The sequence below is a fragment of the Protopterus annectens genome, chromosome 6.part0, assembly GCF_019279795.1.
Source record: "Protopterus annectens isolate FY-2018-M chromosome 6.part0, PAN1.0, whole genome shotgun sequence".
Lineage (NCBI taxonomy): Eukaryota > Metazoa > Chordata > Ceratodontiformes > Protopteridae > Protopterus > Protopterus annectens.
This window is the reverse complement of record NC_056737.1, coordinates 620,529,075-620,544,750: the sequence shown is the minus strand read 5'-3', so window position 1 is coordinate 620,544,750 and position 15,676 is coordinate 620,529,075. Positions and strand designations below refer to the sequence as shown.

Here is a 15,676-nt window from a genome sequence, read left to right as displayed (position 1 = left end):
CTGCTTGTAATACCACATAATTTGATACAGCAGTTTTGTTGATCTGTCCCCTACATCTGTTTGCTAATATAATCTATCAAAAGTATGAATGACAGTGGCTTTAAGCTCAACGCTGAACCCCATACCCACTGGGAACCCCTCTGAAAGTCCGAACACTGGTCATATTTGTTATTGGGTCCTTGTACATACCTTGCACTAATTCTACCAATGTTTCTGGAAATTCAAGCCATTGCCCAAGTCAGCTTTTTTGTGACCTTTGTGGTATGCTTTCTCCAAATCAAGGAATGTCCAGTTGGATTCTTTCCTCATCTCTAGCTTCCTCTCCACTATCCATCTCAATGCAAACATTGGGTCAGATGTGCTGCATCCTGATCTGAATCCAAAATGCTCATACTTTGTATTCTTTTATCAGTTACACTGTATTGCACATTCATGCACTATGTCCACTATACTGCCCACTGTTGTGAGTGTCCCCTTTAGTCTTATTAGACTGGCATTAGAAAGCATATTTTTCAGTCATCTTGGATATGCTTTTCTATCCATACTGATATGAGTACTCTACAGAGCTATTTCTCCCTTATTCACCCAACATCTTGATCATATTTGACAAGACCTCACCTGAGCCTGCTGCTTTCCTTGACTTCTGCCTACTGCTGTGTAAAGACACACCAGTATAATCTTAAATATGCATTTTAGCAGGAAGTCAAGCACCCTGCATACCCATATGGGGAGCATCACCTCCACATGCCACTGACTTTATTATTCTTAGAGATCACTGCACCTTGGCAAAAATACAGACCTTGAATAATGTTCACCTACACCAGTTTCCTTTTTGTTCCAGAGCGCTGTCTGGTTAAGTGACTTGTACAGATTAATATATTAGAACACTCCTGTAAGGTGGGATAACTATCTTCTACTTTATTAGGGCAGAATTGTATATAGGAGATGGTGGTATCACAGTTGCTGCTAACTTATGAGCTGCAAAATATATATTATGTAGAATCATGAGTTGTTGAAAGAATGTACAAGAATTTAGAGAATGGGAGATCTGTATGTGCCTCTTTCCAGATTTAGTCCAGTAATCTCTACTGGTGTTTGTTACAAATTCTATCCAACAGTTGCATTTATGAGGACATGAATACAAGGGTAAAATGATAACGTTGTGCTTCAATTGAAATACAGTTTTGTGTTTGAAGAGCCAAACAAATGATTGAAAGTTAGAGTTAACAGAAATGTTTAGTATAAGTTTATAGACACTGCAGTATGCAAGTGGCTTAAAAAAAGGGAATGAAAGTGATTTTACATTCTAAGCAGTAGCAGTGGTTGTGGCAAGTTTTTGATTTTTTTTTAATGTACAAAAGAGAATCTTGCCTTGGCATAAGAAACCTGTGCAGGATAATTTGCAGATGTTGTGTTGTTTAAAGCTGAACTAGTTCATTTTTCTTAATCATTTTAGTTCATACCTAGTTATTGAGCATGATAGTCCAGGTTATTCTTTCTGTTTTTGTGCATTTCTCTCTGTATATAGGTTGTCATATTCTGTGGTGTATTCTTTTTTGGATTTCTTGTTTCTTTTATCATGTTTTTGTTATCGATAGATGACTTAATTTTCCATTTTTTTCTTTCCTCAGTATTTGTTTCATTGCTTTCTCTCTCTCTCTCTCTCTCTCTGTCTATAGCATTCATGTTTGCTGATTTCTGTTTCTGTAGTATACTTGGTCTGCATTTGTTTCCCTGGTGCAGTATTTTATTGAGGACCTCTACAATTTTTTCTGCTTATTTATTGTACTTTATCAATGATTTCTGTTTCTGTAGTATACTTGATTTGCATTTGTTTCCCTTGTGCAGTATTTTATTGAGGACCTCTACAATTTTTTGTGCTTGTTATTTATTGTATTTTATCAACGATTTCTGATTTTGTAGTATACTTGGCCTGCATTTGTTTCCCTTATGTGGTATTTTATTGAGGACCTCTGCAATTTTTGTGCTTATTTATTGTACTTTATCAATTTTTTTTTCTTTTTTTCTATCACCGGTAAGTCTACTTTGTATTTTTTCATGTTAAGATTCTTTTCCATTGTTTGTTCTGTTTTCTCTCTTTTGTGGGTGAATATTGGAGGCTGCCTTGTTAATAGCATGTCTGATATTTTTTGATACTGGTCGAATGGTCTTTGTCACTTGAGCAGTCATGTATATGTTGCAGTTATGTTTCTCATGAGATTTGATTTTCGCATACCATTTTTTTCTTGCTATCTTTGTCATTAACTTTATTTGTTTCTGCATATTATATATTCTAACTTGCATTTCTGAAGTCATGTTTTTTTTTCTTTTAGTTTTTTATTTAGCATTGATGGTGCTTTGGTTTAATATACTCCATGTGGCCATTTGCATAAGTGTTTTGTTTTATATGCTGTCTTTATACTTTTCTTATATCTCTGAGGTCGGTTCAGTTTTTAATTTTGGTTTGGTTTTCTGGTGAAAACTCAGTGCATTTTCTTTCTTTCTATCTTTCCTTTTTGTGTTTAAGATGATGTATTGCCACTTTAATTGTTTTATCTTTATTCTCTATTAGTCTGGAATTGATGGTGTACAAAAAGCATATTAAGATTTTTAAGTTTTGTGGTCTAAATAGACCTAGTATTTTTCAGCAAAGTTTCTTTCATTTCTTCTGCTCTTTGACTGGTAGAATTATTTTTCACTATCAGATGTCCCATTAACTTTTTTGGAGTTTCAAAGTCATCAGAATCAGTATATGTTGCTTGTTTTTATTCTTCTGATTCTGTATTACTGTGTGCCTTTTTATGCTTTTGTGTGTATAATTTGTTCTTGTATTTGTTCTCTTGCTATTTTTTCTTTCCTTAATTGGCTTTGTCTTTGTTACTTAATATTTGCTCTGTGTTGTAGTCTTATTTTATTTTATTTTTTTTTACAGATTTGTGCAGTTCTAGTTTTTTTTTTTTACTCATGTATTGGTATTTTATGATTTGTGGTTGTTATATGGAAAATGCTCTGAAGTTAGTTCTGTATCATCAGTAAATTAGGAAATACTGTTGAAATTGTCAATTCTATATCTTCAGTGTATATCTTTCTTTTTGCATTATTATGGTATTACGATTTCTTTTACACTCTTAAGCCCCCTCTTTATATCTGTATTTCCTTTCTTCTTTTGGCAGTGTTGTCACTTTTATGTAGTCATTGTTGCATTGTGAACATTTCTTTGGCTGCTGATATTTCAAGTTTGGTTTGTTGTGAATTCTCTGTAGTTGCAGTCGTAGGAGTTGGATGAGCTACAAATTAAAAATTTGTCATTTTTCTGTGATACAGATTTTTTTCATAAACAATATAAATGGCACTATTTTCTGCAAATTTTTAAATGGTATAACTACTATTTTCTCTTTTTCTTGGTTATTTTCATTTTGTTTTTTACTTTGTTTTGAGGGGGGTTATATACTTGATAATGATTGATATTTTTAAGATGTACACTAGGGAAGTAAGTATGACGTTCTGTGATGGCAGAAGAATGGTGATAATTACTTGGTAAATTGTTGATGCCACTCCAAGGATAGTGGTAAAATTTGTAAGTTTACTGTGTGTGTGTGTGTGTATCTGTGTGTGTGTGTGTGTGTATCTGTGTATGTATCTGTGTGTGTATCTGTGTATGTATCTGTGTGTGTATCTGTGTGTGTGTATATCTGTGTGTCTGTGTGTGTGTGTCTGTGTGTATCTGTGTGTGTGTGTGTGTGTGTGTGTGTGTGTGTGTGTGTGTGTGTGTGTGTGTGTGTGTGTCAGATCCCTAGCTCTCACCCAATCCAACCACCAAGAAGTAAGTAGGCTTCTTTCCCTATGTAGAAGACTCCACTCAACGGAGTTACACTGAAGTTGTATTGTAGCCAGAAAAACAATTGGGCTGATGAGAGCATCTGTGATATTAGGTTAGGTAAAGGAGAACAGGGTGGCTGAAGAAATGCATTAAAAAGTATAAGATAGCTGCTTGGAATACAGCATATAACTTGTCTATTATTGTATCAACTTGGAATTCATTTAGTATGCTGCAGCTTAATAATGCTGTTTTTGTAGCATTGGTGCTGTACAGTTTTTCTTGTATAGAGATATTTGGTTTGTTTTAATCTTCCTCCATATGAATAGTCCAGTCTGCCAGAAGTAGATAGTATGCTATTCCCTTGCTTCTAGTACCAGGGTACAGGGGGGCATCTTGAGAAGTATAAGGATTTTTTCCCATGCAGTTTGCTTGATTTCCACTGGTAGGTGAAACACAGCCTGGTTTTAATTGCTTACCTAATAACTGGGAGTACAGGGTTGTGGTAAGAGATTAACACTATGGTGGTGGCAAGAGCTAGTTTGAAGATCGTATAACCAGATTTAAATGGGGAAAATAATCATTCCTTTATAACCTGCATTTGTAGCTGCTGTTTGTATATTTTTTTGCTTCATGTGTGATGAACATCAACTCTGAATCTTTTTATGACATGTTAGATGGCATTTTAGTTTTCTCCTTGATCTGACTATAGATGATAAATTGGCAGACACTGTCCATTGTCTACTTATAACAGATATGAAAACTGTGTTTGTTGCTATTTACTTTCCTTGTCTTAAAATAGAATGTTCTTTGTATCTTAAATATAGCTTGATACTTGCGTTCTTACTTTCAGTGGCCTTCATAAGCTGGTGATCAAGAATTTAATGTTTGGGATAGCTGAGATATATAGAGGAGCGTTTATTGCAGCTCAGGTAAAGCAGCTTCAGAGATATATACCGGAGCTAACAAAAGATGATATTCAGAGGTAATGAAATATTTTCATCTGCAAAAATTAATGGTTATATTTGTTTGTATTAATCTGTATAATTAAGATGTTTGGATTCTCTAGAGGTAGGCTGTATGTAGAACTGTTAATGTCACACAAGATCTGGGATATTTCTGGATTACTTAAGGAATAATGTAGTATGTAAAACCACAAGCAGAGTCTGCAAACAACCGACTTCAGCATTTTATGTACACATACCTGGTTGTTGGAATACTTTGGCAGGCTTACTAACTTCCTTGCTTTTATCGTTGATTCTTTCTCTCGGTATATGCCACACATCATCCTTCCCTTAATGTTTAATAGAGCATATCAGCCCTTTAGTAGTATACACTGGCATGCAGTTTGTGCAAAAAAAATGTAGTGTAATATGCAATATAGCCATGTATTTTTATGATCAAAACAGCATGCCTTGCTTGCTTGCCAAGTCGCAAAAAACAGCAAACTATATTTTAACAGCCTAAGCTTCCTTCATCAAAGTTACATGGAATATATGTTGCAGACATCAGATGGTTTTGAATTACCTTCAACTACTTCTAACTTTTCTACTACACCATTTCAGGAAAGGTCAATTGTATAACTGCTGCTCAATGTGTCTTAAACCTGAATGTAATGTTATGTAGATATAACTTTGAAAATAATGTTATGTTTTGTAAAATGTTTTATAATAAGTTAGTATTGTAAGTGCTAAATGCTGGTATTGCTTATGACTGTAATCTGCTTGAAACTAGCATTTACTAAATGTTCAATGTGTATTATTATGTTGGAGCTTTTCTCCCCAGGCCTCCGCTGAAAGTGGACATATATCCAGTCGGACTATCCTGGTCAACAAATATAAAATAAAATAAATAAGTACTACTACATATTAATATAATTTTAATCTGTGAGTATGTGGGATAAGAAAAGAGATGGCTATACAGAGAGCTGATGTATAAAGGGGTTAGAGTTTATGATCTTACTTTGATATCGTCCTTTTCAATGGATAACAGTTGATTTCTATTTCCTGGGATCTTCTCATAGCAGTTCTAAGATTCCAGGCTTCTGCACCTAGATGCACACATGTCTTCTACTAATTCATGGTCTTATGCCCCTACACCATAATAGTAGGAAATGTCTGGCCATACTCTCCACTATTCTCTCATGCAATTCAGATGTCCTGCTAAATTGCTTGCTTAAAGAGCTCCTACTTTCATTGTCTTAAAAGTACAGTCCTAAGTGTTCCTTATGAGTGTTAGATTATGAATCAAGACTAATGCAGGAACTGCTCCTATTGCTTGGAATAGTATGGGTATGCCATATGCTGAAAGTTAACAGTAGTTTAACTAGGCTATTCATATATTTGTGAAATGCTTGTAGCCTATTTCACTGCTTGCAATGTGGCAGTTATACAGAATGCCAGTGCAGGGATCAGTTAGATGTAATTTTACATGATTCCAGGTAGGATACGTTGTCATCCTAAATACAGGCGTGACAGTTTCACCTCCTGGCCCTCAGAGGTGGTGAGTAACCTTTCTAGTGAGAGGTCTAACTCCTGCCAACTGTGGACAGCAACTAAAGAGATTGGAGAGGCAGCAATCTGATCCTCACTCTTCAGAGCAAGAACTGAGGGATGGAACTGCCTCTTCTGCACTTAAATACATATCCATACAGTTATCTTTTGTGCAGGGGATAGCCCTTGAATCCCCAGGACATACCCCTGAGGTTAAACTGAAAACCAAAGGAGCAGGGCCTACTCCCTTTGCTTCCACCTAAGCTGAAGGCTTTCTGGAAGAATTGCAATAGCCTTTGCAGAACATTCTATGAGGCCCATGACCTGCCCTTGAGTGTTGAGATGGTCCCACACAGGCCCTGTTTTTCATGCTTGACTCTCTATCACCTTTTGAATGTTAGACCTGTGGAGCTTCTTTGATTCATGACGGAAGATGGCCTAACAGATGAGACAACACAAGACCTTTGAGTACCACTTAATACTGGTCCAGTGGCCTACACTGACCTCTAACATCACAGACTCTTACAGCAAGCACTTATCCTCATGCTAAGGGTCTTTAAGCCACCCTTAAATTTGCAGCTGCAGTTTTCTTGACAGCTCTTTCACAAGACGGGTGTAGGTCTGCCTGCTTAGAAACTAGTGCTCAAAGACCATGTTTGTTCTTGGAATCCTTATGTCTAGGGGAATCTAAGAAAAATGTGGTCCCCTTCTCTGTTGAGAAAATATGACTGTTCTCCCTCAGCTAACATTCATACAGACAACCCATTTTTGGGGAAACTCTCCTGCTGACGTGGACTGGATGGTGGTTCTTCCTTTTCCTCAGAGAAGGTGCAGACCTTATTTGTGGAAAGAGGATGAACCTGAAATCATCCCCTTTGTGTATTGGGTCTTTAAGAGGTCGTTAAAAATTATGGCTTTGCAGCCAGATGCTGTCACCTGGACATTTTACTCTCCAAACAAGTAATAGACTTTCTAAGCCCTTACCTGCATGATGACTGTGTTTCATAATAGACCCCAGACCTTGGCTACATCTCCATTGGAGTCCATCCAAAGGTATGGATAGCTCTAGTAAACAAGACTCTATTCTGCCACATTGGGCCTTATGAACTCTTTTTATCTCTCTTACCTATCCAGTTTCTAGTCCTGCCACCTGGATCAGACTTTCAAAAAGCTTCTGATTTCCTTCACTGTGGTGTCATGGAGTCCATAGAAATTCCTCTACCTCTGTAGTGTTTTGTCAACTGGGTTTCCTTTGTCAGTGCTGATGCAAAGGTAAGAGGAGCAGACACTTGTATTTCTGCACTTGATAGCATAGTTGAGGCTGTCCTTGTTTTAGACTAAACTTACCTTTTACAGAGGGATGTCCTTTTTAAGAAATTATCAAGGTACTGTAAAGGAGACGCAAGATGCTATCTGCTTCTTATGGTGTGCACTTTCCTCCTAGGTCTCTTCTTCTTTGCTAGAATGTCCCATGCCTCAAAAGAATGAGACATCTTCCTAGACAGTTGAGACTACCTTAGCAAACCATCCAAAAAAAGCAGTGATACAGGCACTATCATATCAATATAGGCAATCAGAACTCACCATGGGGGTAGTTCTCCAGCTTATTCTACTCTGAAGATTTGTCCTCCAAAACAGGAAGATTTTAGATGTGATTCAACAAAATTAGGAGGTTTTAGGTGTGACTGAAAAAGAACATGTCATAAAGTTTGATCAGCCTCCAGTGAAAGCCCCCTGTGCTGGATTGGTCAGTTTCATAGTTTTTTTTTTTTTTTTTTTTTTTTTTTTTTTTTTTTTTTTTTTTTATATAGTTTGTCCAAGAGCTACAGAGTCTTTGCAAGGCTTGTAGCTAAGAGTGTGTTCTGCTTGCTCATCTTGTTGGTCCTGAAGAAGATGGAAAATGTGAGTACTGTCAGACTTAATCCTCACTGACGTCAGCAGTTTCATCCCATATACAATGTTCTGGTTGGTGATACTGCAGTTTTGAAACCTTTGAAGAGCAATCATTAGAAAGTGTCACTGGACATAAAGGACTTTTTCTGGCCTATCATCATTTCAAGCTTTACAGGAAATTCCTGCTTTATACTGAATTATTTTTGTCTAGTACAAGATGTTGCCATAGGACCTATTCTGTACTGCCCAAATCTTTACAGATGTGTTAGTTATGATGGTAAGTTATACCATGTTGCTAGGTGTGGTAGCAAACACCTTGCAAGAGAAATGTATCTTCATCTTCCCATATGTACATGACTGGCCAGTGGAGTCACTTTGGCATATTCCTTCTAGGTGGACTGTATTACTTGAGGGTTACATTAATTTTGGAGGAGCCTGTTCTGCTTCTGGCAAAGTTGGTTTCTTTTACTTTCACAAATCTGAACTGTGTCCAGTCTAGGCCCTTCTGAAGGAGCAAGTATAGGCTACTCACTAAGCTAGTTCATCATCTTCTGGAATTAGCATTATAGTGGTTTGTGTGCAGAGGACCTTTCTTGTTTGTGGTACCCTGAAGTTTATTCTCTTTACCAAGAGAGAAAGAGAGTACTTTTCAGGAGATCAGAGAGGTGTAAGCCATGGACTCATTTTGCCTAGACTGGAGAGAGATTTCCCATTATACAGTTCTACCATTTCTAATAAATTCCAGTTGGACCAGAAACAATATGAAAAGGGTAAAGGCTGTTGTGGTAGCTCCCTTTTTGCCATAGAAGAGCACGTGTCTAGGCTGTTCATCTTCAGGTTTTGCTAGAGATCACTATGGTCTAGGACGGTCTGCAACCTTTTTTGAGCAAAGTGCCAAAAATCATGACCTACTTTTACAAGATGTTCAAATGCCAAGCAGGCATACTCTGGCAAAGCTACATGCTATGCTTGAATATACATATATATTTTAATTACAGTGATTGTATTTGTTATTAATTGTAGTCAATAAGTATGTTTAACTTTGCAAGAAATCCTGTCAGAAAAGTAAAATAAAAACTCCTGTGTTAACACTGATCAAGGTACTCCCGTCTGCTGACAACCAATGGAGTGCAAAGTAAAATGTGCTCAGGTGCCACTGTTTAGCAATAGTTATGGGGGGTTGCCTCTATCCCTAGTCTAATCATATGATATCTCAGCCAGCTTTTTAGGACAACATCTATCTCAAGATTTATCTCCTCCAGTAGCTCCCTTTATCCCTTCAGATCTCTCATTGGTGATTTCCAAGGTACTAGAGTCTTATCAGGTAAGTCTGCACTAGGAAGTACCCTTGTAGCCAAGTGGAAATGGTTCCCCGACTAGCAAGGGAAGTATCCTCTTATGCTGCTGTCTGTGAAATTGCAGGTCTGCTCAGCCTGTTCTGGCACCTTTTCACTTTGTACTTTAGTTCTTCCACAGTCATGGTTAATGCTTCTGCCATCTTGATATATCATGACTTTGTGAAGGTCACAAGTCTGACTCAGTGTAGGTTAGTTAAGCACATCCTAAAAAGAGCCCTAATTTTATTCTCAGAAGAACCTTTCTCTTCCATGGGCCTCAAATTTAGAGTTGCTAGACTTCCTCATTTGCCATTTGAGTCAACTGGTTTAATGAATCAGCATTTATTCTCTTAGACGATCTTATTTCTGGTGGCCATCACTTGTGTTAGATGGACTCTTCATTTGTAGAGAATCATTTGTAGAGAATCTTACTTGATTTCTCACAAGTGCATGGTGTCTCGTAGTACTATTCCTCTTCTTCTGACATAAGCAATTTCAGGGCTCCTACTCAGCCACTGCATTAACCTTCCTGTTTTCTTTCTTATTGCAGAATCTGGGTGAGTGAGTGCGATCAGCTGTGATTTTTTTTTTTTTTTTTACCACTTTTGTCATGGCGGCCATCTGCAGGGAGTGGTGCCTGTCCTTCCCTCAAGCAATACTTTCTGGGAGTCTTTCTTGCTGTTACTGAAGAGGACCCCTTGAAGTAAGATGTAATAGTTATGTTAATATTCACTTTCATTTGATGTTTGAGAGGTCCTTGTGCAGTATATACTTATTAACTCTCCCTTTTTGCTTTTTGTGCTGGATGGCCACACCCCTTGCTTGAAACAAGAATCTTTTGCAAGTATTATTGTTGTATTACATGTTGGTTGTTATTGATAATATTACATTTATTACCATTACCATGGATCATGATGTCTTATCTAGGTGGGTGTGATCCCGTGGTGTTTTTTCTTCCTCATTTCTGCCCAATTTGCCTATTACCTTTCAGGATGCACACAGCAGGATGTGTCTGATGTGAATTTTTATACAAGATGCTCACTGTACTGTGGACTTCCACAGGGTAGGGCTTTGTTGTTGTTTACACTGTATGTCACCTTTGGCAGGTGTTATTCAATGGAGTATTTTTGAACTAGTACTTTTGTACTGATGATGTTCAGCTTTACCTCTCTTTCTGTTTAGGAGTATATGTCCGATTTTATGAGACTAGAGAAATGCTCAGAATCCATTATAAGATTGATACATTTTAATAGTCTATGATCAGTCCCTACGGAGTAAAGATTATGATTCTGTATGCAACTGTTTGGCCTTCATTTGTTCATTTACTTTCCTCCCTAATTTACTATGGAGAGGACAGGCTGGAGTTTGGCACTGGTTGCATGATCCTGTGTTCCTGAAGGATCAAGTGACAGCTGTAGTCCAAGCTCTGTACCACCTCAAGACCATTACTGAAATCAAACACACAACAGGTGATCTTGTATTGGTTGTGTTCATATGCTGGCCCCTATTTGTCTATAGTGTTGCAGTGCTGTTCAACTTGAGCTACATGATGTGGATCTAAGTTTCCTCTGGTGCATTCAGAATGTGGTCAGTTTGTTGACTTAGATGACTGCATGACTAAATGTCACACAAGTGTTTGATAGTCAAATACCTAAGTGTGATATTCCAAAGAAACCACAAACATTGAAACTTGCTATAGCAATAAAAAGTGCTTTTGAAAGGGGTCTTGCCCCACCCTGCATTTTTTGATACACCCACACACCTGCTACTTATGACTGTGTCTTAAGAGTGAGGGAATTCTCCAAGACAGCACAGTCTCATAACCAATATGTTGAGCAGAATTGCACTGTAATCATCAGACAAGTGGCAAATGACCATGTTGCACTGGAGCATTTCATTAAGGTTGTATCATTACTGTACTACTCATTCCATACTGATTGTCAGCACTGGGGAGGACTTCATTTAAAATTCTGATTTTTGATTCATTATGCTCTTAATGATTTGAGGCCTACTTGTTTGCCAGCTATGCTGAACCTGAGAGGGACTGCTAATAATTCACATGTATGCTTGGATTATCTGCTATGATCTCATGTGGAACTGGTATCTTATGCCTCCTTTACAGTACCATGATAATTTCTTAATAAAGACCTCTAAAAAGGACATTCCTCTGCTTAGCATAGTTGAGGCTGTCTTTGATTTAAACTGTCAAGTGTCCTGTGGAGCTTGTTACATTTCAGTGTTTATTATATGACATTGTGGTTGTTACCTTTTAAGAGGTTCAGTAAATCTTGCTTGTATTGGAAGGTTTATGACAACATCATTTAAGAGTTAAGCATTTATTCTTTTCTGAGATGCTGTGCATAGCATGTTTAATTTTCTGCAGTGTGTAAATCAGACATTATAAATAACACATTAAGATTACAAGTCTGCAAAATGAAAGATCCTTCCTATTGGATGTTTGGCTAAGGTCTTCTCTTCCACAAGTCTAGATTCATCAAACTTCAGAGAGATGCCGCACTTAAGAAAGGGTTTTCACATAGTTTGCTGCACACAGTGATGTCATGCAGTTATTACATAAACTCATGTTTATGTTGGCCATATCTTTTTTGCTGCTCACACAATTTGGATCTTTATCCTTACTGTCCTCAGTAATGTTTCTGCCTTACAAGCTAAGTGATGACTGTGTAGTCGTCAAACTATAAGCAAGACCTGTATCAGCACTCTCTGTAGGAGTACATTGTGAGAAAATGGCAGAAGCGTCAGATGTTTACCCTGTTAATCATCATCACTGAGTTGCAAAAAACATTTTCACTACATTAAGTCTGTAGAGATGGCAGCTGTTGAAAGCTACTTGTGTAGCAATACTGATGAGAGGAATTCACCTTACAGCCTGAAACATAGGTCTGAACATCACCTCAGATACAAAAACTCAGAGAAGAGGCATATGGAGTCTGGTCTTAAATTAGATCTCTGGTTTCTGCAGGTGCTGAACTTATCTTTAACTTAGTGAGAACTTGTGTCCACACTACTCCTCAACATCAACAGAAGATGTGGGGCTCAGGGGGGCATGTCTGTGTCTCCAACCTTGAGTGTGTGGCCTGAAATTCCAGTGAGTCTTCCATTCCTAGCTATGAGGAAGTTGGACTTGAGGGCTTCCATTCCAGGCCTCCTCCTCCCGGCACAGTCAAGCCGGTCTTATTTGAGATGGAACAAGAACACTGAGTCTTGATGTGCATGGGTCCACTGTTTAAGGCCTAGGCATTAAGCTTATTTTAGTAAAACCCTGTTGTTCTGGGTAACATTAGCTTTCCACTCCTGACAAACAAAAACGTAGCAAGAAATTGTTAAAAAAACAATGCTGGAATATTGTTTTCAGTTTGTATTAGTTATAGAATTGCTAAAGAGGAGCTTTCAGTACTGTGGTAAAACCATGTTGTTCTGAGTAATATTAGCTTACTTACCACAGCAAGAAATTGTAGCATAGCCTTATTTCACAGCTGTAATTAGCTAAAAAGGCTGTCAGAATCAGACAGTAATGCCCTGCCCTGAGCTCTGTAAAAACGAGGACTTTTGATTTATTTCCACTGTATGCTATTTATCTGGATGCGTGTATTTTTCAAAAAATGGGAGTCACCTAGTGTGGCTTTAAATGACTACCTTCTCAGCATACAAAAAGGTCTGTTTTCATTAGGAAGAATGGGGTCTGGTTACATAAATCATGTATATGAGCCTCTGAAAAGCAGGCATTCAAATCCTTTTGCCAGACAAGAGAAGATTAGGCTTTCATAATGTATTTCAGGCAATGATCCCTGTTACAGTAGGCACTACCTGTCATATTATATGTGCTACAAATGTTGGCAATAAAGTTTTCATAATGTGCTTCAAAGAATGAGCCCCACAAAGGTAGGTACAGAATCTCATATTACATGTGATGCAAAAGGTAATAAAAGTCTGTCAGCCTTGTCAAAGCAAGCATTTTCAAGGATCAAAATGTACTCCATTCTGCAAACCACTCTATTAAACGGACTTAATGAAGCTCAGACAAAAGTGTTTTACTAAATATAGTTCTTTAGTAGTTGTTCATGGTGTGTTGTCGGGTCTACTTTAGAACAGCGAACAATCAGATGATCGAACACTGTTAGAGCGAACACTACATATTGAACCGGCAAAATAGCGAACAGCCAGAACAGCAATTTTTTCGCAGGAAAATAAATCGCTGGGCCGGCCTTCCAGGTTGTGCAGTTTCCTCCACTGTAGTGCGATCTTGGAGTTGGTATATTTAAGAAGGGGGTGGGGGGCGAAGCCCCCAACTTTATTTAGTGTTTTTTTTTTCCCTGGGAAAAAAAATCTTTGTTCTGGTTGTTTGCTGTTTTGGATTTTTGACATTTAGGGGTCTGTATAAAACGTTCAATCATCTGATTGTTCGTTGTTATAATATAGACCCGTGCAGGAGCGGCCTTAGGTCAACTGGTGCCCTAGGCAAAAGGGCTTCATGGCGCCCCCTACCATACACCTGGTGCCCCCATCCTGGTCTAGCTACACCAAATAAATACTGAAAAAGTGCCCCTGCTACAGCGGCGCCCTAGGCAGCCGCCTAGTTGGCCTATGCCTAAGGCCGGCTATGGACCCGTGTTGTCTTGTTGGGTTCTCCTTTGTTGAAAAATAGATAAAGTGATGGTATCTGAACCAATCCTTTTTACTCTGTTACTGGAAGAGCTAAGGACAATGCAGTAGAAACTTCATCAGGAGATTTGAATTTAGATGAACATTTATCCACTTTAATAACTAGATTTAATGCAATGTTTGTGAGAAAGGAAGAATATCAGATTATGAGCCATACTCTAGTTCTGATCAGGTTATCAGAGACGGTGCATTTCCTATAGGTTCATAGGTGTATACTTGACTAATGAGCATTAGAGCCATTTTAGGCCTAGCCATGCGTCCCAAATCTCTGACAAGTTCTCATATTCCTGATAAGTGTAAAATAGGGGCTTGGGAGATCAAACATTTGCAAGCAGGGGCCTGGGAAGTGAACCATTTACAGGCTGCCTGTCAGTTACAGATGCACAGTAGGTGCCAAACCAAGGATGAATTTCCTTTTCCAATCCAGTTGTCCAAGTTACACTTAAATTGGGTTGGGGAGGAACTCTGTTTTACATGGATGGAGAACCTGTTCTAGAAAAGGGGTAGTCTCTGGGGTACAAATCTGTCTCTCCAGCAGGTCCTATTTATATCACAGGCAAGGTTAAGTCTTTAGAACAGGTAATTCTGATGCTGTTTATTTTGCAGATAGGCAGGAGGTCAAAGTAGGCAGGAGGTCAATCAAAGTGGGGTCTGATGATGCTTTGTATGCCAGGTATAGATCTCCCCTCAGCAGCCTGTAGGAGAACAGAATACAAGGATGTGGCCTTGAGGCGGTCTGCATAGGACATGTTACTTGCACCCTGTATTCTTTTAGTGAGAAACCTCTGTGGATATTCCAGTTGTTGAATATGCCTGGGTAGATACATACCAAAGGGGGGCTTTGTACTTAATGATAGGTCTGATGAATGCTGAATTCAGTGGAACAATGACTTCCTTGGACCTAGATGTCATACTGTTGTTTATAAGTTACACAACATAGAATGATTTCCTCACTGCTAAGACAGATAATGGCCAAAGGCTAGATTACTGTCTGTGTGCCCCCCAAACCCCTGACTACTGGTCAACTCTTAGGGGTATGTTCTCAATATGATAGTTAGCAGGGGTGGATGACTTCCCAAAGGATACTGTTATACATTTATTGGCAATTAATTTTAGTCCATGACTCTAACACTATTTTGCATCAACCTTTCCTGAAGAACATTTGTGTCGGTAGGGGGAATTCATTGACAGCTCCTAATTTGCAATCACCTCAAATTTAGTCAGCCAGATGCCATTGACAATTGGCCTTGACTTAAGAAAAGTAAATTCCAAAAAGGAGCCGTCCCAGGACCAATCCATTTGTGATTGGCCTCTTTGTAGAGGTGGACTCTCCAATTCTAGCTCTCTGGGTCCTATCTGTGAGCCAGCTAGCTATCCATTGGGTGACATAAGGCTTTGTACCTAATCTCTTGAGTTTGTCAACAGTGTCTGAGTAGGGTATTGTCAAATGCCTT

At 38.3% G+C, this 15,676-nt stretch overlaps 1 protein-coding gene across 1 annotated transcript in view; it reads left to right on the top strand.

Annotated features, from left to right (window-relative positions):
- L2HGDH (L-2-hydroxyglutarate dehydrogenase) overlaps positions 1 to 15,676 on the top strand; it is a gene marked incomplete in the record, with an annotated part of 504,088 nt that overhangs the window by 373,815 nt on the left and 114,597 nt on the right. The window contains 1 exon segment of the mRNA XM_044074289.1: positions 4,671 to 4,802. Within this exon segment, the coding sequence (XP_043930224.1) occupies positions 4,671 to 4,802 (132 nt within the window).